The following is a 19,703-nucleotide window of genomic DNA, read 5'->3' as shown; positions in this document are numbered from 1 at the left end:
ATATGAATCTTTCTCTTTGCCGATCCAGGCTCAAGAAGATAACATTTGCAAACCATAACCAACACGGGAAAAAAAATAAATCTTTTGATAGGTGGATGAATCATATCACGTTGTAAATAGCTTCACTGATAGCTTTCTTTGTAAATAGCCCGGAAGCAGCACACACGTTAAATAATGCATTCTCAGTGATTTAAAAACTTGGATACCATTGAAGTTATTTGTATGTTTTCAGACATAAAAGTCTCTGATTATTAACTCCAAACATAAAATGCAGTCTTGAAGTGCAAGAAAAGTATTCTTTAAATTCGCGTCGATGTTGATGAATGATTGTTATTTTGCTTATATACCTTTATCACAGGATACATACCGCTGATAAGCCAAACTTATTTATTCATTGATGTAGATGATGACACATACATTTCCAAGTTAAATACATACACGCAACGTCATTAAATTGGCACAGGTTGGTAATCATAGTCAGACCAAACGGTTCATTACACCTTTGCTGGAGTGGAATTGTGGTATTTAGCCATTATCGCCCACATACAAATATACGTTTACAAGTGGAAAAAGAAATTTCGGGTTGTACAAAGGCAAAAGAAATTATTAAGCAATCCTCACGTAATAAATTTTCAATTTCTCCATTGTGCTTAATATTATGTTGTTTTTTGTTTCGAGTACATAATATTGCACTAAAATATAAACAAAAATAGATTGTTTGGGAAATAGGCGAAAACAACGCAAATACCACGGGAAAAATTACTACACAAATGTACAGTTGTACGTATGTACACATACTTATGTATGTAGCTAACAAAGCCAGTTTCCTGTGACACATTAAAATATCAGACAGTTTGCGTCCAAGAATAAATATTTGAGAACTATTCCTACTTCCTCACGCACACATTAACAAAGGAAAAATAAGAATACGCGTCAAATATCCAAAGTAAAAACACCAAGTTAAAATATGGACCTCTTAACAAAATATCGTCCCGTCAAGAGTTTGGAGTTTTATCAGAGGAAAATTGTCCGATTTATTCATAGTTCCGAAGGCAGTGATGGTAGGATCAATTTCATTCATGTCATTCTCAACTGCTGTAGTTTGATTGTCGATTAATTTATTATTTTCAAATCTCTGCAGACCTCAGGTCACTGGGTGTTCCTTATGGAGAACTAGGATTTGATTCACCTCTTCACTTCATACGTTGCGTCCCGACAGAAATGTGTGAAGAGTATGTATGTGACAAGCTATTTCAACGTACGTGCATAAATTTAATGGAATATGTATAAGTGTCTCAATTTCTAAATGGACCTCAAATTTGAATCATTGCGAATTTTTAATTCTAAGGAATGGACAAGACCTTGCGAAAAGGGAACCGAGTTTTTCTGAGCTCTACTGATGGAAAAATTCAAAGTGCAATTTATAAAGGCCAAAAATGTGCACAGGGTGGACAGATGGAAGCAATTTTGGTATGCATGCATAATGTCCTTCTTAAACTGCAACTTGTAATGAGATCAAAATATGTTGACTATCAATTACATATAGGATGGCCATCGAAACACATATCCTGTAGACACCGTAATACCTTACAAAGGTGATATTTGAATACATATGTACATCAAATAAATATAAATATAAATTTTTATTTTTCAGCGTTCTTGAGAAAAAATATCGGAGCGATGTTGATTGATGGACCTCATAAAATAATTGGAACAAACATTCAATATTGTAAGGTCATATAAGCATGTGTACTAAATACCTACATGCAATTTTTTGCTAAATGTCTGACCAAGCAAATTTTCTTCTAGTGGAGCCAAAATGGGAGGTAGGAGACGCAATTTACTATAAGCCGTCCAAACGGTGGGGAATAATTGAGGATAGGGATGTTGTAAGGGGAAAAGTATTTTGCGAAATAAAATTGGTGAGCACAAACCATAGTTTGAAGAGTTTCATGGGTGATATACAAAACATAATTTAAACCATTTGATAGGAAAAAACAAAAGTGAAGAAAGAAAAAATATTGAGAATGCCCCTTTGGGAACTTATGGCCGATGCAGTTCCTTATCGAACGCCAATAATCCCCAGAAACAATGCAGTCAAAGTTAAAGATCCACCACCACCAATAATTACTACAAGGACACAAGACGAAACTTCTCACCAAAATGTGAACAACAATAAAGAACACCAAAAATTGGAAATATTGCCCTCCGTGATGGCAGACCGTAGCGATAATGATTCCATTAACAGGAACAAACTGACTAAGCAAACTTCCAAAGAGTCCGAGAGTAGCAAAGATATCAGTTTCAGGAAGTCATCTTCCGACGAAAGCTCTTCAATAACCACAATTGTTACTGGTACCGATAAAGAGAATGAAGCAATCCCAACGAGAGGCGACACCACTTCAACGTCCAGCTTCAATGATACAAATGTTTTGATTGATTTGCACAATTCCCCAAAATTAGTTCGATCTGAAACTTCAAGGACTCCTGATGAAGGTAGCATTTTTAATACGCTCTATTTATACATACGTAGGAAACTGTTCTACATAAAAAATTAATTATGACATGTTTAGAAAGTAATCCAAATTCTACAAGTATTACTGTACGAAGAAATCCATCGCGAACTATGCGACCACTCACAGAGTACTTTCACTCTCAGTCTGTCGAAATACACGATGATTATCAACCAGTGAGTTCATCTGGTCCGGATTTAAAGGCTAAAAGTTTCAATAACTTGAACAGCCAAGTATCAGAGGAAGAGGAGTTTACGCTTGAAAACTATAGTTCCTCATTAAGAAAAAGCGCCCGAAATGTGCTAGCGAAACAAGTCGCTGAAGTTGCTCGTCGGAATCAGATGAAAAAGACGATATCTTTGTCTACAGACAATTTGCATGCTTTCGGTGATCACCCGGCGACAACCACTCCACAAGTTTCAGTAAGACATTTATATTCTAATCGTCAATCTACTAACATGCGTACATGGTTTTATTTATGCATGTAAACTAAAAATTTTAGCACGTCTCAGTTTCGGACAATGATTATCAAATTAGAAATCGACCCAGAGATGATCAACAGATTGAGCCAGCCTCAACAACCAGCATCTCCACTTCTGCCAACGACACTTCTGGGACTGACTCACCTCCACCACCCCCACTTCCGTCCTCACCCCCGCCCGTAGATCATCAGCAAGAGCAACAGGTGATGATGATGATGGGGAGTGACAATTATTCCACATTTCTCGTTAAACGACCCTCTGCTTTCGACAAAACATGTCCTGAAGTAATTCCCAGGAATTATGAAAACATGCAGCCCAATGTAAATTTTCGAAGTGGCTCTTGTTCAATGGTTCCAGAAGTATCGAGCTCTGGATATGAGATGAAGACCAGCAGAGATCGCATCGGTGGTGGTAGCTTATCCAGTTATCACGAGAGTCACAATCATGACGAAAGTGAGTTTCCATCTCGGTACTTTCACCACCATGCTATCTCCGTGCCAGCATTTGACATCCCATCACAATCTTCCTCCTCCATGACGCTTCCAACAGAGTCCAAAAATTATGTCAAGAAGCCCGACCATAAAAAACAGGTGTCTACAACTGAAAGACAAAGATACAAGAAGAATCCGTCAAGCCTGAGAAACAAGGTGAAATCTGTTCCAAATATTTCGGATGATCGTCCAACCTCAGAGCCACCACTCCCAAAACCATTTACTATTGCAAATATTCAATCTGCCGTCGGTTTGTGAGAATTTGTTTATTTGAAGGACCATCATAAAATTACTGTACTTATTTATGGTTGAAAAATTTAGGTAAAGGCAAAGGTATCCAGACTGGTTATCACTCAAATTACGCAGATGTCAGCTTGTTCGCACTGTTTTACTGCTCCAGCATTTTTGATGGCCTTTTGACCAAGGAGGACGAACATACGGATCGAGCCATGAAGAAAGAAGTCAAAAAAATTATACGAAACAAAATTGTTACACCTCTTCGACGGTAATCTTACTTAATACCTATCTCACATTGAACTTTATGAAACTGGGTTAGGAATGAAATCTGGAAAATTGATTTTGAAATCATTATGAGTTTTTGGATATTTGGCGTAAATATATCCAATTGATAGTTTTGAGTTTTGATGATCGTATGCATATGATTTTGTAAATTCTGACAAATTAATAATTTTTCAGCACTGCATTCTGTAGCTGGGAAAATGTATGTCATCTTCGAGAAGCTCTACTTCCACTATCATCAAAATTAAATTCTTCCTTCATGGGTAATTATCCCTTGAATAATTACGATGAACTTAAATAAGAAGAATCTTGCTTTCTTTATACAAAAATTATTGTAATAGATTCTGAAGAGTTCTTGTATTTGCTCTTCGAAAATGCCCTCAACACCCCAGAGTTTATCAAATATTCAAATGGGACAAAGGAATTTATGCATCAAATCATTGTGAAGCCGAAGGACCGATCCCGATGCCAAGATGTCCAATTTCTCCTAGAAACTAGCATGGAAATCAACAATTCATTGTTTAAAGAACTTCCATCTCCAGCCTTGATGCTCTGTATGCCTCGGTGCAACGGGCGTTTGGTTTATTACGAAGCCATCGTGCCCAGTATGCGACTCAACATTACTCCGTTGTTGGATAAAGGTAGGTTAAATCTCGGATACTATCTTAAGTGTGTAGACTCATATTTATTTTGTCAATGGGGATATGGTGAAAATTAGAAATTTCATGTTTCTACAATTCAGGTCCAAAGAGATGTTTATGCGAAATGGCTGCTACATTTGAATGTGCTGTAAGAAATCACAGCACACATTGATGCGTTAATACTCGACTTTAAAAAGTAAAAATAACTGCTAACTTGACATATTATTACATCACACAGGTTTGCTACAAGACGTACGGGGAGGTGGCTTTAGCATATTGTCAAACGTGTCAAAGGATGTCGGAGCAAATCCATTTTCACATGGGGCACAATCCTGTGTTGGTGCCAAAGCTTCAGAAAAACGTGACACTGAGTTTGTTGGCCGTTATTTGCATCAAAAATTGCCATTACAGTACTTTTGTAAAAACAGGAGTGGATACGTATGCTCCGTGGTTGTATTATGAGGCTACATCAAACGAACTGCCCCAGGTTTGTAAAATATCATAATTCATGCGAAATTAAACATTTCGGAAGACATGATGCAGGAAATACTCATCTTCAGTGAGATAATATTCTGGACTAATTGTACAGGTTCAATTGCTAGATGACTTTGGTCGATGGCTGGACAAGGTAATAGTCGATATATGAATCGTGGTAAAATGACTTTGATGAAAAAGAGAACAATTTGCTTTTCCACTAACATTCCATTGTCACTTGAGCAAACGACGAAACAATAATGTTGTATTATTTGTTAAATAGCAAAACTTGAAATTTATCGAATTCCAATAATAGTATTTATATGATTTACTTTTCTAACATGTTCTGCTTTCATTGTAGTTGGAAAGAGAACCAGGAAGATATCGCGAATTAGCCAAGACGCATTTGTATCTCAAACGAATCATTACCGAAAGCCATATTTGCGTCTACTATTCTCCAGAAGGAGACAAACGTAATGGAGAAAGTTTCTTGATTTGAATTAATGTTTTTGCCATTTTATACATTGTACAACTCCTTCTATTACATACTGGTTTTTTATAGTGAATAAAAATTTATTGCGAATCACTCTACAATTCCTATGTTCGTCTACTCACTTATTCAATATACAATAAGTAAGTATACAATGCGATAAACTATGTATCCTTATTTTTTTTTATAAATAATATTTAGTTCATTTGTTCTCCAATGCGAATCGATATTTTTTGCGTACGAAGGCAAGTTGCAAAGGCTTAGTGTAGGAAATAATTATATCAGTTAGGTTATTAAACCATACTTGCAGGACAATAAATACAAACGTAAATATCCGATAACAGCTTTTGAACAAGTGGTGGTAATTTATGCTTGCTTTCAGAAACCTTTGCAGGATTAGTTAAAACTTGGTGCTCCAAACTTTCCAAACATTCTCCCATATTGGTAACGATTTCGACCTGAAATATAAAATAAAGTATTAATATTATTTAACATCTATTTAATTGTATCTACGTATATTCGCATCATCACCTTTGGTCTTTCTTCACTCGGATTAGAGTCGAAGAGTACCCAATGGGATAACACACCCTTTCCACATTTTACAAAGGTGACAAAGTGAACATCGATAATACAGATGACTGCTACCAAGTTCATCAATTTCACTGTATTTGAATTCTCGGAGCCCTTGCTCGACAATAACGAGTCCATGTTTAATGTCAGATTTGGAACAATGACCGTTGATTGAATGACTGAATGATGGTGGCGAGGAACTTCGATGATGAAGGCCGGAGATGGAATACATTGTAGTTTAAGATTATAATCTTGAAAACTCATTTCAAGGCACTGTTTAAGGGTTATCACAGGCGCTAGAGCTTGGTCCCCCAAATTAATTTGGTGTAGGTAGTCTCTTACTCCATTGTCGTAGGTAATAAATTCCTTCAACTGGAACAACTTGTCGAACATGATGAGCATCAATTCCTCAACGTCTATGAAACACATTAAACGTTAGCAATAAACGTAGCATTATCACTATTATTATTATAAATATAAGAAAGTTAGAGCATACCCATAAACGCACCGTCCAGCTTATCACTGAATGGAATCATTAGCTCTCGCAATGAATTCACCCCGGTGCCAGGGCAGTAGTAATTTTGTCGCAAAGGATTGACTATATGCTCTGCGAGGACTTTCTTTGCAGTTTTAGTGAATACGGAGTCAGGAACTTTGTTGAATAAATTATTTTTATCAAGGAAATAAGGGTCAAACGTGTCCGTGAAGGCAAACATGGAGAATAAAACGACATCAATGTAACACGAGTTCCTCATTCCTTGAATTCCTTTCTGACCTGTAAGATCAAATTTATAATTTAATTGTACAACTCACAAGAACTCATTTATAGGTAATCTTAAAATCTAACTATATTAATCACCTTCAGCCCTAAAAAATTCCAAGATGTCAATCGGAGGTACAATGAATGGTGGCAAGTAATCTTCTGTTTTGTCATCCACAAGCTTCATCAATACTTTATCTGGTATTACACATCCGTTAAGAACAACCGTCTTTGTCACTACTGGTGCATTTCCGTGCGTATGTGTTGCGGCATCGGATATTAATTCATTCCCAGTTATTATGGGCAACTGCTCATCGCTGACCGAGTCATTCGGCAGTGACAATGGCTATTAATTATTTAAATAACGTTAAAGATCCTTTCAGTTTAAACGCAAATACATTTATGCACATACCGGTGCACTTGCAGCAAATTCATTTGAAGATGGTGAAATTGATCCAACACTTTGAACGAAAGTCTCATTGGTTTCCATCGGTTCATCAGGTTTCATGACTATTAATATCAATTCAAGCACACACCTTTTATATCTAGTCAGATAATAATTGCACTTGCATGCTATTGATAATAAACTTACTTCGTCGAAATTCTAGATCTGCCATACTATTCCCTTCAGGAGTAATTTTTAAATTTTCGCTTTCTGAAAAGTCGATTAGATCACAATCTGGTGAAGGCTTGTTAATTGGCGATGAGATACTCTCAGGCACAACCACAGAAGGTTTATTTTCAACTAAACCATTGACGCCATTGATGACTGCAATGTCATACACAGGCATATGATCAAAGGATTGACCAGCCGGTAAAGGTATTGCTACTGCATTTTTTTGGGGGCTCATTGTATCAGGAACGGTTTCTTCTGGTAGGAAATTTTCTAAAAGAATTAACTCATCCGCTGGAAACAATTTTCCCCGTCCTGAGGCACACCCGAATTTTACGCCCAGGTCCATTTCGTTGTGCCCATATCCCATAAAGTCGTCCTGTAGTAATAATAATATTAATTGTGTGCTAATTATGTGTTTTCACTGCATTTGATTAATAATTTTCTGTTGTACCATTTCCACCCAGACTTTAATGGGAGTGTTGTCACTTCGTCCTGCTTTTCCAATCCACCTAACAATTCCGGTTTGAGGAGATGATCCACCCAACCAGACTACGTTGCTTCCAATACTAAGCGAAGGTAAAGTAAGGGGGATGTAGTCTTCAAAAGGAATATTATTTATCGGATTATTCTTGATTTGGATTCCCATATTTGATGGGACCGATTGAGCTCTGTGAACTTGAGATGATGATGTCGAAGGCGTAACAGGAAATATATTTCTCCCGTCTTCATAGTCTACAAGAAGTCGAACGTATTCAACAGGGATTAGTAACCCATGTCCTGACTTTGCTTTAAACAATTTTTGTCCGTGAATTTTTCCTGACATTCCTCCCACGTTGTATTGCTGCATAAGAAAACGTCTCAATAAAATAACACATTCTATGTAATAACCCAAAAAAGATTTATTTCGTGATATTTCTTACGAATTCAATTCCAGCACATAAATTTCCTCTATCGTCGGACCCGACATACTTAACAGTGCCAATCTGGGGGTTGTCAAATCTCACTAAAAGGACCACCACCTTCTGATTAAGCCATGTGAAGCAGTCAGTGTATGTTAACGGTCGCCCAGAATCTACCAAACAAGATTGTGGAATTATGACCAATTGCACTACATTTTACTGAATTTAATTTCATTGAGCAATTTACTTACGTTGAGGTATGGGTAGTATATGTTCCTCAAAGTTCTTGCTTTTGTCCGAAGAACTAAACATGTCAAATATTCCAGACAACATTTTATTCCTGTTAAAGTTCCAATGCGTTTACAATTTGCAATTCCAATTCCCTGTAAAAGCAGACAAAATTGTTTTTGAACGACCAAACAGCTAAATACCTCGTCGTGCGAGTGTGATAGTTACTGTTAATATTTTAAATTTTAAAATTGCTCCAAGAATGTTGTGTATCTGTAGCTAAACTGATATGATTGTCGTCACTGCCACAATTTTGCAAGTCAAGTCTGTATACTCACTTTTATTATACACAAGTAGCTAGTGACTAGCTACTTATTATTATCCAACCAACTACGTATGTACGAATATGTATGAATCACCTCAACGAAAAAGAATGACTTTTCAATCTTGGTTAAATGGGATTATTACCTGCTGACTAATTTAAACTGTGTGCTTAATTGATGGTAGAAAAACACGAACTATTGCGCAGGGAAGCATGAGCATGACAATAACGATATTGACCATGAATGAAGATAGTACATAATACAATACAAATTGTATTGTACAATGACAAAACTTTTTATCAGTATTTGGCCAGTAAAAAATCCACCAGACGGGTAAATATTTTCAAGGCATTGAATAAAATAGAATGTATAGTTCAAAGAACTGGATTGTACTTAAATTTCGAAAATAATTCATCAAAAAAATTGTTAAATATCGACCTGACAAATTTCTAACGATGTAGGTATTAAGAATGCAAAGAAATAAAGAAAGTCGAAAGTCCAATGTCAACGTGCAAAATGCAATGTTTACTATGCAATGCATGTCTTTTATACAGTCCGACATCAACATCAACATCTGTCTCATTTTTACCTCAATCTCGGAATAATGGAATAAACATTATTTTACTGCACTTTTTCGGACATTTGGATAAAGTTAAACCGTCAATTGATAAATTCATTGAATTCTGACAAGGATGAGTCTGTGTAGAAATATATTGGACAGGAGAATGGCTATTTTCGGCCGTGCCACAATGTTGTTGAAACAGACTGCTGCTGATACAAGGACCTGCAGTAAGAATACTGATAATATGCAATTATTCAATATTTTTTGCGACTTCTCTCACTAATTAGTGAATTGTCTAACATAGAACAAATGCAAATCCCGTCGTGTCTGTTAAGCACTTCCTCTGCCAAATCATCTCAAACTGATAAAAATGTCACAGCGAACGAGGTCCAAATAATAGTTAAGGACGGCGTCCGCCAAATCATTCTCAATCGACCAGACAAGAAAAATGCCCTGACGCCAGAAATGTTCAAAGGGATCTTTGTCGGTGTGTCCGCAGCAAATAATGACGACGCCACCGTGGTAGTATCACTAACTGGAATGGGCGACTACTTCACAAGTGGAATGGACATGATGCCAAGACCCAAACCGGTCGTCAATCAATCAGAATTAAATTCTAAACAGGAAAATAAAGAAGATCGACGTGGTCGACGTTTCTCAAAATTCCTCTTATGTTTCTTAGACTGCAAGAAGCCGTTAATTGGACTTGTAAATGGACCTACTGTGGGCGTGGGGGTTACAATGCTTGGTCTCTTTGACGCAGTGTATGCATCGGATGCCGCGACTTTCCATACTTCTTTTACAAAATTCGGCCTGCCTCCAGAAATGGCCTCTACCTACACTTTCCCAAGAATTATGGGATATTCTAAAGCCAGCAAACTGCTAATGTTTAACCAGAAAATGACTGCGAATGAAGCATATCAATCAGGCCTTGTGAGTCGCGTTATTCCACATCAACAATTCAACCAAAAAACGAAAGCACTGCTTCAAGAATATGGACAACTTCCAGTCAAGTCACTCATGTATTCGAAAGAGTTGGTGAGGGGGCGACAACGAGAACTAATTTCCGAAGTTTCCGAAACGGAACAGAGTTTCTTTGATCCAGAATTGGCAAAAAAGGTCATCATGCAGTTTATGGCAAAAAGAAATCAAGACTCAACAAAGCCGGCATAATTATTTATAAGTTAAACAGAATTTTGCGTGTCATGTCATGTCTAGTGCCTTCAATCCTTTAAGCAGATAATAAACATTAAAATATCAATAACGCGTTGTAGTGTAATTTGCAATGATCAGAAATGAGTCTCATCCTCAGAAAAATAATCATGAATCTGCTGGATGTTCACTATAACAAACGGGAAATAAGCGAGGGGATTTTTTACTGGCGGTCTTGTGAAGTTCATACGTATAGCCAGAGAACATTTTGAAAAATGATGAAAATGGTGAAATATCGTAGAAAAATATCGTGACAAAGGACATGGAGTTGGGTGGTGAAGGTGGAGAAATTCTCAACAAAAAGTGCAATAAGAGTAATAAAAGTATTAATCATGTTGAAGATATTCAGCAAGATGCACAAGAGAAGGGGGAGAAGGACAACAAGTCCAAATTGTTTGACACTTTCGACTGGGAGACAATGTCCGTGTCGGAACAAGGTGATCTAGACTTTACCTTGTTTATGTCGACACCCACCACGCCTTTTTCCGTGTCGTCTTATTCGCCACGGCCAAGTGTCAAAAAAACATACAACGGTCTTCTCTCCCCTCCAGATTTCTCAGCCTATCTCAACACCAACAATAATGTTCCTCCACAAGTTGTGAAACCCGTCGTAATTTCAGAAACGGTTCACACCCACAGTATTGCCGACTTTGTAGCTTGTGGACCCACGGCTAGGCCACCAAGAAAAAATAGAAGTCGTAGCAAGCAACTGTTGGCTCAAAATGTGTCGTCACGGCGTTTGAGAACATTTCAAGCTCGACTCGAAAGGTTTCGACCCTGTCTCAAGGGCCAAATTGCATCTTTGCAGGAATGGAACCAAGTCAAACTGGTTGAAGATATTTATAGCATTTCGTCCATGGGATTAAATACGAGCCAGTCAGACGACACCGCAGGTGACGCTGTTGAGATTGAATATGACCAAATCCAGGGCGTCGGTTTCAGGAGATTTGAAGAATCCATAGGTATTGATAAAGACATTGTTTTCAATAATTGTCAGAAAATTATAATACGGAATTAATACCATAATGCCTTATTAAATTAACACAGTTATTATTGGCTACATCTTCAAAGTGACACCAGCGTCTCTCACCACAAAGGAGAAACTTTGTGCAGAGATTGGAGTTTACAACATTCCCTTGAAGCCAGTAATTGAGCCGTGTCTGTTTCTGGAAGATGCGACAGCTAAAATTCGTCTACGTCTGACTCGGCAAACCGACAGGAAAAGATTCACATTGTCTCAGATTGTTTCCGGCATTCCAGTTGCCATCAAGGGGATTTGTGCTGAGGGAATGTTATGGGTCGAAGATGTCCTGTTTGTGACACATCCATCACCACCCATCCCATTGTCTTGTATTACGAACGAAGTAGATATGGTGTGGTCGAAATATATTTACGTACATACGCATTTATTTGCAAGCTTGTTTATGTAAAATTAAAAGTCGCTGATACATTTACTTGGTTATACATGTAGGTATTCGTGTCTGGTATAAACATTGGGATGCGTTATACTAATTGGGCAGCACTTGACTCACTTTTTGACTATCTGCAAGGATTATCTGGTTCGGAACTAGAACATGAATCCATCTTGAGGAGAAGCACTAGAGTGTTCTTTATTGGAAATTCTTTTCCAAAAAGGAAGAGATGGGATCCTGATCGTCGAGAGGAAATGACTGCAGCAAATTGTAGCATTGCTGATAAATTAGATTACTATTTGACAGGTTTAACAGTAAGTATACATATATACAGGCATACAATAACTTATTCTTGAATTAATGACATTTCATAGTTGACAATAATGTATTTTTTAAAGAATACAACGGAAGTATTCATTGTTCCAGGGGAAAATGATCCAACACACAAAATGACATTACCTCAGCCTCCTCTACACAAGCAATTGTTTCCTAACGCCATGCAACGCGCAACGTTCCGATGCTTAACAAACCCGGCTAAAGTTTATTTAGGAATATCTGACACCAGCGGAAAAAGTGAACATCATTTTGATGAAAATATAATGAATTTAGTGCTGAGTAGTGGACTCAATGTGAAGGAAACGATGAACAATTGTGAAATCAGTTGTCCTTTGGAGATGTGTGTACATTTATTAAAATGGTCTCATCTTTATCCTGCGTCCACTGATGATGGAGAGATTGCAGAGGAACTATTTTCTTTGTCACAATTGCCTCACTTATTTGTAGTTGGAGGCTTATCTTGTTTTAAGGTTAAAAAATGGAATGGTGTCAAAATTGTTAGTGTTCCTCCGTTTTGGTCCACAGGGACAGTTATCACAATGCACAAAAATGGTGCCATCACTCCAATTCACTTTAAGGTTTCGTGAGTCGTGCGTTACGTAATCTAATTTAGTATTAAAGGTTGTAAGAACTATTCTGGTCATCATACAGCTATCATGAAATTTTTACAAGAATATAATGAATGAATCGTCCATTTAAAAATATTATATACCCATATTTCATATTTATTATGATTACTGATTTCGCGTAATATTAATTATTCTCCATACATAATTTGTCACACGTTGAATTTCAATCTGACGCTTGCATAAAAATGCCGTATTCATTCTCTGATGTTGATGGTGGTGGTGGTCGTTATTTTAGAAGACGCCTCCACTACATCCATAATAGGCAATATCTAGTACGAGTTGTATTGTGTTTTTTAACCTGTGCAACAATGCATACGTCTAATGCTTAATATGCTACACAACAGGTGTGACACATAGCAATGCAACCCTTGTGAATCCGAATATTTCCAGCCCGTCATAAAGGCATAAATAAAATGATCGATAATTTCGATTGAATTTATACATCACGCGATTTCGTTCCGCTGCTCTATTTAGTAATCCGTCCATCTATCCATATTAGTCACAAGTTGTCAGCTAAAGACGAATACAAATCTTTCTTTGGTCGTCTAAAAAAGTATCGGAACTCGGAAAGATTGTTCGGTTGAGAAGGTTTTGAGAATTTCTAAAACGTATAGGTTAGGGTAGGTCAAAAATATAAAAACCTTGACAAATCATGGGCTATGAGGAGTCTTTGAGGAAAGTGAGAATAATCGCAATCCTGGATATTGTAAGTGTCATTATTTGTACTGCATAATATCATTATCTGGCTCATCGTTAACTATTAATGTTCATCTGATTAAGGTGTTCTCTACATTCCCTCTCTTATTTTACACCCTCTTCACCTTCATATTTGGGTTTGTTGTCCTTGTTGGGTACTTCAACAGTGGATATGTGTTTCTGGACTGGATCCTGGCGAATACTATGACCATTCAAGAAGTTGCGGTCGACTTTGACAATCCAGGACAAGGTTAATTTAATTATTGTACAATTGGAACCGTTTAAATACTTCTTTCTCTGTTCGATTCGATTCATAATACAAAGATTTATGCAATTTTAGCTGCTGATTTAAGAATGTTCCGATGTTCCGTTTGGGGGATTGCGATTTTGTTTAACCTCATCGAACTTACGCTGGCGTTTTTTCTGCTTCATGCCATGCGACGAAGTGTAAGTATGGTTTTTCGTACTTTTGTTATCGAATTAACTGGATGAGCGCATATACATATGAATTTCGTTTTATTCTACTAGAAAACGGAACAACCCTTTGTTGGATACATGGGATTAAAGGCAATTTAAATTTCATTAGACTTTTAATTTTATCAAAGACATTTAACATGAAGTGATTTTATTTTCAGGCAGCAATCACTTTTGTCATGTTCATCCTAATCATCGCACTCTTGTCCACGGGGTCACAATTTGTTGGACTTATGCTCTCAATAGCTTTCCTGATTTATAGAGGTGTAGCGTTTTGGATGGTGTACAAACATGTGAAAAATATCAGAGACTTGGGAGGAGTTCCATGAATTAAAATACCAAACAAATGCAGCAACATGACGACTTACTGTTCAGTTACTTAATACATATTGGCCCGGTGGTGTTCCATAATTTATGCATCTCTAATCTCAATAATCTATAGCTGTATAAGTACAAGTACTGGAGTTGACATTTTGATAGAAATTTTACACATTTTGTAATTTTAGATGATACACATATAATAATGCATCTATGTATACATACCTATGCACATATAACGAAAGAGTCGAAGACAAATTTTTTACGAATCATTTATCATTAATGTTATGCTTAGTAAAATAATTTTATTGTTACTCGTTTATAAAAATTTTCCATGTGTTTTAATAAAATATGCTGACAAAATTTCATTATATCTTGACAAAACTTTAACCACTATTAAAAAGCTCCAATCAGCTACTCATGCGATTTCTTGTTTTGTTGTTAAAATACTGCACTCCATAACTAGATACACTCGTTGAACCCTGAATGATCAAGTGTTTGATGGACGTCATATCAGTAACTGCACGCATTGTAACGTCAGTGATCTAATTTAAAGTGAACATTCATATTTAACACTTATTATATTTTGGAGAAATGCATTTGGTTAATACGAGATAATACCTTCCATTTCTTGCAAGAAAAATATTCCAGTCGTTTAAGTCGTATGATTCCAAAAATGACAGACAGGTCAGTGCACGTTGTCTGATCATCTAGGCTAAGATATGTCAAGTCTGAAAAATCCAACATGTAATTAATCAATTAATTGGTTTAGATTTAATTCTTCCAAGTTATTCGGCTCACTCTTTAAATTGCGGATAGAGGGACTAGAAAGTTCCTGAAGTCCATTTTGAGCATTTTTAAAGTTTAACGGATTCATCAAGTCCATTCTATCCAACAGGTATTTCGGAATCCCACATAAAATCTCGTCCGTTATGCCCGTGGTATTAGTAAATACCAACTTTTCTAGCTGCGAAAAATTTCTAAAGATTCCTTGCAGTACTCCATAATGAGCATGAACCTGTATTTGGATATTTAAAGAAATATATAAACCTCAAGATCGAAACAGAATACCAAATAAATAAATAAATCAAAGTTAAGGTTTTTAAATTACACTGCGCAAAGTGAGGCATGTCAAAAATCTAAAGTGGCTCAGAAACTTCAATGAGGAATCTGCACTATCTTGCAGTATAGACTTTTGGCCACTTTGACGCTTACTGGAGACGCATTCCAAGAACAAATTGATGTCACAAAGAATATTTGCTGCAGAGTGTTCAAAATCTTGATCTGCAAGTTCCAATTTTGGCATTGCCTTACTTTTGATTTGGTTATAAGTATAACCGGACCGCTCAAAGGAGACCGTGTTGATTGACTGATTAATATTTAACGTCGTGAACAGTAGCACCCCTGGGGGTTCATCCAGCTGTAAAACTTGTAAATTCGGAATGGTAAAGGAAAGTCGGTCGGAAACGTTTACGTGATTTTGAATATTCAAAGTTTGGAGTGAAAAGCGGTGAGACTTTACCAAGTCAGCTATTGTTTCTGAGGGGACTTGCAGCTTGACTAAAGCCAAATTTTTTAATGCAAACGAAGAGTTTGACAAAATCTGCAGGTGATTCCGACCAATTTCTGTCACACTCGCGGAACTAAATGGCATGATAACCAGCGATTCTAGATTTCTTATCGCTGAAAGTCGTGGAAGAATCAAGTCAAAAACTTCTGAGAGCAACCCATGCAGAGTTATAGAGTTAATGTTTCCTCCCGTATCTTCTAAAAAGTTTAGCAAGCCAGTGTCTTTTCGTCCCCAACTTCCAATCAAAACTAGGGATGTAGGTTCTGGACTTTGAACTATTTTTGGTACTAGAAGTTCGTCATTTCCATCAGGATAAAACCAGTAAATAATATGCCTGCGATCTTCACAGGATTTACAATTAAATGCCAATCTGTTGGAATAATTTTCTCTCTGGTAATGCTCCAACTGAGACTTGTTCATTCCACGAATGACTAAGCTGGTAACTGTAGACGTACTTCTCAAAATTTCCAGAGCTTGTGCATAATTACGAGACTGTTGTTCTAGGAGAATTTCACGCGGAGTTTTGTTTGGACTACCCTGACTTTTAGAATGAGAAGAGTGATGAACATGTGACACCTCCAAGTACTTGTCCAAATTATAAGTCCTTTTCGATCTTTGATCACAGTTTGAATGAAGAGCACCGATACCAGATATGTGCCAAAGCTTTGATACTAATCGAACATTGAAAATATCTCGATGAGAAAGGTATTCAAAAACATTTCGTAAAATCTGAAATGCAAATATTATTATTTTTAAATAAATACAAGAAAAACATGAAATTATGCACAGATTAATTGTATTATCATAGTAAAAGTACCTTAGATGTATTTAATGGTTGCGATATAAAGCTGGGTTCCTGCCTGGGAGGCAAAAGAAAACTTTTGACTTTGGTTTTTTGGCAGCTCATCTTGAATTGATCCCAAAATTCGGAGGACCCATTAATGTAACAAGATTTCAGGCGTAAGGACTTATTCAAGGCGACAAATGCTATATCGGAGATCTATTAGAAATATTTTCAATTAATTATGCTCGGTCATTAGCCTAATAATTAACTAGCATTCAGTATGAATAATATACCGTAAAGTTAGTAAGTCTCAGTTCTTCAAGACATGAAAGTTGGCAGATACCATATAAGATGTAGAGCAGAGTGAATTCTGCTTTCGGAGGATCTCCAGCAATCGATATTTCAAGTCGTTTAAGCTCTGCAATAAATATGGTGAGATTATTTATTAGTGCTATTGATTGCTGTTGATTCTTATTACTTTTGATTAGGTCAATTTCAAGAAATGATTAGCCAATTACTTTTTAGACTCGAAACAGAGGTTAGCACTTGCACTTCACTTGCATTGGCAACTGCAAAACTGCGACACGAAGAAATTTTTCGACAAGTTTTTATTGGGATCCCGGTCCACCCATCCAAGCAATTCCGTGAATTGTTATTCACAACCAACTCTTGTAGGTCAGGATAGCATTTATAAATTCGCCTCAAACATACACTATTCAGTTCATTTAAATCGACTTGAAGTTTTATTGGCTGTTGAGGTAAAAGAATGGCAAGTATTTTACAAAATTCTCTTTGTTTCTCCGATGGCAGCTCTATAATTTCCCGTCTTTCACGAAACGAACGAGTCTTCCCAGTATACGAAGGGTACGACGAGTAAATATTAATTGCTAGCAGTTGAGATTTGTTCAAAACAAATTTTGTTTGAAAAAGTCCAACTACATTGAATTCTGTCAAACTTGGCATTGATATTACTATATTGCTCCCATGTTCCGTGCTAACTCCATCGATTGGCAGAGTGAGTTTTGACAAATGTGGCAAAGACATTACGTTGATGAAGCTTTGACTTAGAATTTCATGCTGAGACCCAAGAACAGAAATACTTTGCAAGTGGTTTCCACTTATTTCAAGTATGCCTTGTAAAACATGTTGGAAAACAATGCAATTTTGGAATGATAAAGATCGAAGTCGAAGTCGTTTAAGAAATTCAAAATCCATAATGTCCAGTGGCGCAGCTATGTTGTACAGTTTGAGCTGACTAATATTCTTGTTCAAATTGACGTCGGAAGAAGCAAATTCAACAAAGTCTTTCCATAATGATGACCCATTCCCAATGGTGACTGACTGGAGAATTTTCGCATTTTGCAGAAGGGTCTTCAACTCACTTGAACTCACTTGACTGTGATCATCCGAAGCACTTAGTTCAAGTTTGAGTAGCCGTGTGAGATGAAGTCTGCGGAATGGCATGGTCGTTTCTGGTGAGAATTTCAGTAGGGCTCCAGTAATTTTCAGCTCTTTTAAATTAGGAGCTTTCAGTAGTCTTGTTACAACTTTGGACCTTGATGCAGTGCAACAATCCAATGACAGAAAGGAAATGCAATTTTTGAACACCTTCTTAAAAGGAAGAATGCTACTGTTTGCCTCATCCAGGTTCATAAACGTCAATACAAATTGCTGGCAGAACGGAAGAAGCATTTTCTCGGAGGTCTGGTTAAGTCGATCTATATTGCTTTGATTAAGGGTTATGACCGTTTTCGCACCAAGATGATTCCGAAGCAGCGCAATACTATTCCATAGCTTGTTCACCAATCTGCATTTTAGGAGCTCCTCTACTGTTAAATGCGCAAACACTTTCTCCAACACCTGGTCAAGGAATTATCAAAAGTAAGAAATTGTAAGAATTGAAATTCATAATTCAACTACAACTAACCAAACTATTGAGGGATATTTTGTGGCAAATATCAACATCCTCCTCATCAAGGGATTCCCAAGAACTAGAGTCTTCGTCCTCCTCTCCCTCTACCATTCTGCCATCCGAAGTATCCGAATCTGACATTTCGAATATTGAGTGAGATGGACGTCTCAAATTATGGGGCTCTTTGGTCCTTCGCTGTTTACAAACCCATGATGGTCCTAAAGTGCACGATTCGTTCGTTAATAAATAGATTTATGAATTTGCAAAACAAGTATAAATGAGATTTCGTACCCGGAGGAAAGTATATCTAAGCAGATTCCATTTTATTCTTTACTGTTCCATAATAGTAGATGATTCAAAGCGATGGGTCATAATCCATTCTGATGAAGGTGACGATGTCTTGGTCGAGCCAGAGTCGCAATTGGGCGTAGAAGGAGAAATACAAGTACAAGTTGACATATTGTGCCCGTGGTAATTATACATAATGATAACTCAGTATTTTTAGCTAATGAATGATCAGTACAGTACAGTTCCTCTCGGTTAAACTTTCACCACGTATACGAGAAAGTAAAATATACGAAAATGTTTAATCAATTCGGAACAGATTGAAATTATCTATAGTCAACCTGTCAACCTTTTAGTTGAGGTCACAAGTTGTGTTTCTCTAACACATATGATGCTTGACATATGGGACAACTTTTCTAGTGACTAAATAACTGCAAACTGAGTGAGATAATGCAATCACTTATTTCTTGCGCAACTTAATTTTTTAGAACATTAGTGCATTCACAA

At 36.9% G+C, this 19,703-nt stretch overlaps 6 protein-coding genes across 11 annotated transcripts; 4 read left to right on the top strand and 2 right to left on the bottom strand.

Moving 5' to 3' along the window:
* The first annotated feature begins 475 nt into the window (after nucleotides 1-475).
* On the top strand, nucleotides 476-5,714 carry LOC110846776. The gene is made up of 16 exons (XM_022093615.2): nucleotides 476-1,061; nucleotides 1,142-1,258; nucleotides 1,349-1,470; nucleotides 1,547-1,595; nucleotides 1,655-1,729; nucleotides 1,810-1,922; nucleotides 1,992-2,496; nucleotides 2,574-2,935; nucleotides 3,016-3,736; nucleotides 3,808-3,991; nucleotides 4,183-4,268; nucleotides 4,347-4,646; nucleotides 4,748-4,794; nucleotides 4,885-5,133; nucleotides 5,236-5,274; nucleotides 5,482-5,714. The coding sequence occupies exons 1-16, from the start codon at nucleotides 968-970 to the stop codon at nucleotides 5,617-5,619; spliced, it is 3,201 nt and encodes a 1,066-aa protein (XP_021949307.1). The 5' UTR covers nucleotides 476-967; the 3' UTR covers nucleotides 5,620-5,714.
* On the bottom strand, nucleotides 5,673-9,299 carry LOC110847981. 3 transcript variants are annotated; one of them, XM_022095057.2, is made up of 10 exons: nucleotides 9,152-9,299; nucleotides 8,707-8,838; nucleotides 8,477-8,628; nucleotides 8,008-8,397; nucleotides 7,533-7,932; nucleotides 7,353-7,450; nucleotides 7,040-7,286; nucleotides 6,677-6,955; nucleotides 6,142-6,596; nucleotides 5,673-6,068 (listed from the first exon to the last, which is right to left on the bottom strand). In XM_022095057.2, the coding sequence occupies exons 2-10, from the start codon at nucleotides 8,786-8,788 to the stop codon at nucleotides 5,904-5,906; spliced, it is 2,268 nt and encodes a 755-aa protein (XP_021950749.1). In that variant the 5' UTR covers nucleotides 8,789-8,838; nucleotides 9,152-9,299; the 3' UTR covers nucleotides 5,673-5,903. The 3 variants fall into 3 exon arrangements, with proteins under 3 accessions (XP_021950749.1, XP_021950750.1, XP_035706000.1); XM_022095058.2 differs by having other exon boundaries at nucleotides 9,022-9,152; XM_035850107.1 differs by lacking the exon at nucleotides 9,152-9,299 and adding an exon at nucleotides 8,912-9,124.
* A 230-nt stretch (nucleotides 9,300-9,529) lies between these two features.
* On the top strand, nucleotides 9,530-10,832 carry LOC110847984 (enoyl-CoA delta isomerase 2). Its single transcript, XM_022095063.2, has 2 exons — nucleotides 9,530-9,795; nucleotides 9,873-10,832. The coding sequence occupies exons 1-2, from the start codon at nucleotides 9,699-9,701 to the stop codon at nucleotides 10,739-10,741; spliced, it is 966 nt and encodes a 321-aa protein (XP_021950755.1). The 5' UTR covers nucleotides 9,530-9,698; the 3' UTR covers nucleotides 10,742-10,832.
* Nucleotides 10,833-10,910: 78 nt separating this feature from the next.
* On the top strand, nucleotides 10,911-13,235 carry LOC110847982 (DNA polymerase delta subunit 2). Of its 4 annotated transcripts, XM_022095061.2 has the most exons (5): nucleotides 10,911-11,217; nucleotides 11,332-11,742; nucleotides 11,828-12,174; nucleotides 12,252-12,506; nucleotides 12,591-13,235. In XM_022095061.2, the coding sequence occupies exons 1-5, from the start codon at nucleotides 11,043-11,045 to the stop codon at nucleotides 13,113-13,115; spliced, it is 1,713 nt and encodes a 570-aa protein (XP_021950753.1). In that variant the 5' UTR covers nucleotides 10,911-11,042; the 3' UTR covers nucleotides 13,116-13,235. The 4 variants fall into 4 exon arrangements, with proteins under 4 accessions (XP_021950753.1, XP_021950752.1, XP_021950751.1 ...); XM_022095060.2 differs by having other exon boundaries at nucleotides 10,911-11,742; nucleotides 11,828-12,153; XM_022095059.2 differs by having other exon boundaries at nucleotides 10,911-11,742.
* A 161-nt stretch (nucleotides 13,236-13,396) lies between these two features.
* Nucleotides 13,397-15,008, top strand: LOC110846524. The gene is made up of 5 exons (XM_022093304.2): nucleotides 13,397-13,863; nucleotides 13,938-14,103; nucleotides 14,194-14,300; nucleotides 14,382-14,420; nucleotides 14,489-15,008. Exons 1-5 carry the CDS (start codon nucleotides 13,810-13,812, stop codon nucleotides 14,654-14,656), a joined length of 534 nt encoding a protein of 177 aa, XP_021948996.1. The 5' UTR covers nucleotides 13,397-13,809; the 3' UTR covers nucleotides 14,657-15,008.
* On the bottom strand, nucleotides 14,931-19,687 carry LOC110846775. The gene is made up of 9 exons (XM_022093614.2): nucleotides 19,203-19,687; nucleotides 18,927-19,129; nucleotides 17,518-18,859; nucleotides 17,293-17,417; nucleotides 17,033-17,215; nucleotides 15,757-16,944; nucleotides 15,447-15,663; nucleotides 15,267-15,376; nucleotides 14,931-15,190 (listed from the first exon to the last, which is right to left on the bottom strand). The coding sequence occupies exons 2-9, from the start codon at nucleotides 19,050-19,052 to the stop codon at nucleotides 15,056-15,058; spliced, it is 3,426 nt and encodes a 1,141-aa protein (XP_021949306.1). The 5' UTR covers nucleotides 19,053-19,129; nucleotides 19,203-19,687; the 3' UTR covers nucleotides 14,931-15,055.
* Between the last annotated feature and the right edge of the window lie 16 nt (nucleotides 19,688-19,703).

Source organism: Folsomia candida, unplaced genomic scaffold, assembly GCF_002217175.1.
Source record: "Folsomia candida strain VU population unplaced genomic scaffold, ASM221717v1 Fcan01_Sc003, whole genome shotgun sequence".
Classification (NCBI taxonomy): domain Eukaryota; kingdom Metazoa; phylum Arthropoda; class Collembola; order Entomobryomorpha; family Isotomidae; genus Folsomia; species Folsomia candida.
The sequence above is the reverse complement of the archived record's forward strand: the minus strand, read 5'-3'. Positions and strand labels throughout refer to the sequence as shown.

What these genes read in the sequence shown, in the direction of transcription:
- LOC110846776 (XM_022093615.2), top strand. Translation starts at nt 968, where the DNA reads ATGGACCTCTTAACAAAATATCGTCCCGTCAAGAGTTTGGAGTTTTAT. An exon ending in TGGAACAAACATTCAATATT is followed by an intron (nt 1,730 to 1,809) that starts GTAAGGTCATAT and finishes ATTTTCTTCTAG; the next exon opens with TGGAGCCAAAATGGGAGGTA. An exon ending in ATTGTTACACCTCTTCGACG is followed by an intron (nt 3,992 to 4,182) that starts GTAATCTTACTT and finishes ATAATTTTTCAG; the next exon opens with CACTGCATTCTGTAGCTGGG.
- LOC110847981 (XM_022095057.2), bottom strand. Translation starts at nt 8,788, where the DNA reads ATGTTGTCTGGAATATTTGACATGTTTAGTTCTTCGGACAAAAGCAAG. An exon ending in TATGTGCTGGAATTGAATTC is followed by an intron (nt 8,398 to 8,476) that starts GTAAGAAATATC and finishes TTTCTTATGCAG; the next exon opens with CAATACAACGTGGGAGGAAT. An exon ending in AATTTGCTGCAAGTGCACCG is followed by an intron (nt 7,287 to 7,352) that starts GTATGTGCATAA and finishes AATAATTAATAG; the next exon opens with CCATTGTCACTGCCGAATGA.
- LOC110847984 (XM_022095063.2), top strand. Translation starts at nt 9,699, where the DNA reads ATGAGTCTGTGTAGAAATATATTGGACAGGAGAATGGCTATTTTCGGC. An exon ending in TGCTGATACAAGGACCTGCA is followed by an intron (nt 9,796 to 9,872) that starts GTAAGAATACTG and finishes TGTCTAACATAG; the next exon opens with AACAAATGCAAATCCCGTCG.
- LOC110847982 (XM_022095059.2), top strand. Translation starts at nt 11,043, where the DNA reads ATGGAGTTGGGTGGTGAAGGTGGAGAAATTCTCAACAAAAAGTGCAAT. An exon ending in TGTGGTCGAAATATATTTAC is followed by an intron (nt 12,175 to 12,251) that starts GTACATACGCAT and finishes TTATACATGTAG; the next exon opens with GTATTCGTGTCTGGTATAAA. An exon ending in ACTATTTGACAGGTTTAACA is followed by an intron (nt 12,507 to 12,590) that starts GTAAGTATACAT and finishes TATTTTTTAAAG; the next exon opens with AATACAACGGAAGTATTCAT.
- LOC110846524 (XM_022093304.2), top strand. Translation starts at nt 13,810, where the DNA reads ATGGGCTATGAGGAGTCTTTGAGGAAAGTGAGAATAATCGCAATCCTG. An exon ending in TAATCGCAATCCTGGATATT is followed by an intron (nt 13,864 to 13,937) that starts GTAAGTGTCATT and finishes CATCTGATTAAG; the next exon opens with GTGTTCTCTACATTCCCTCT. An exon ending in CTTTGACAATCCAGGACAAG is followed by an intron (nt 14,104 to 14,193) that starts GTTAATTTAATT and finishes ATGCAATTTTAG; the next exon opens with CTGCTGATTTAAGAATGTTC.
- LOC110846775 (XM_022093614.2), bottom strand. Translation starts at nt 19,052, where the DNA reads ATGTCAGATTCGGATACTTCGGATGGCAGAATGGTAGAGGGAGAGGAG. An exon ending in AACCATTAAATACATCTAAG is followed by an intron (nt 16,945 to 17,032) that starts GTACTTTTACTA and finishes TTTGCATTTCAG; the next exon opens with ATTTTACGAAATGTTTTTGA. An exon ending in CTCTATCCGCAATTTAAAGA is followed by an intron (nt 15,377 to 15,446) that starts GTGAGCCGAATA and finishes TGGATTTTTCAG; the next exon opens with ACTTGACATATCTTAGCCTA.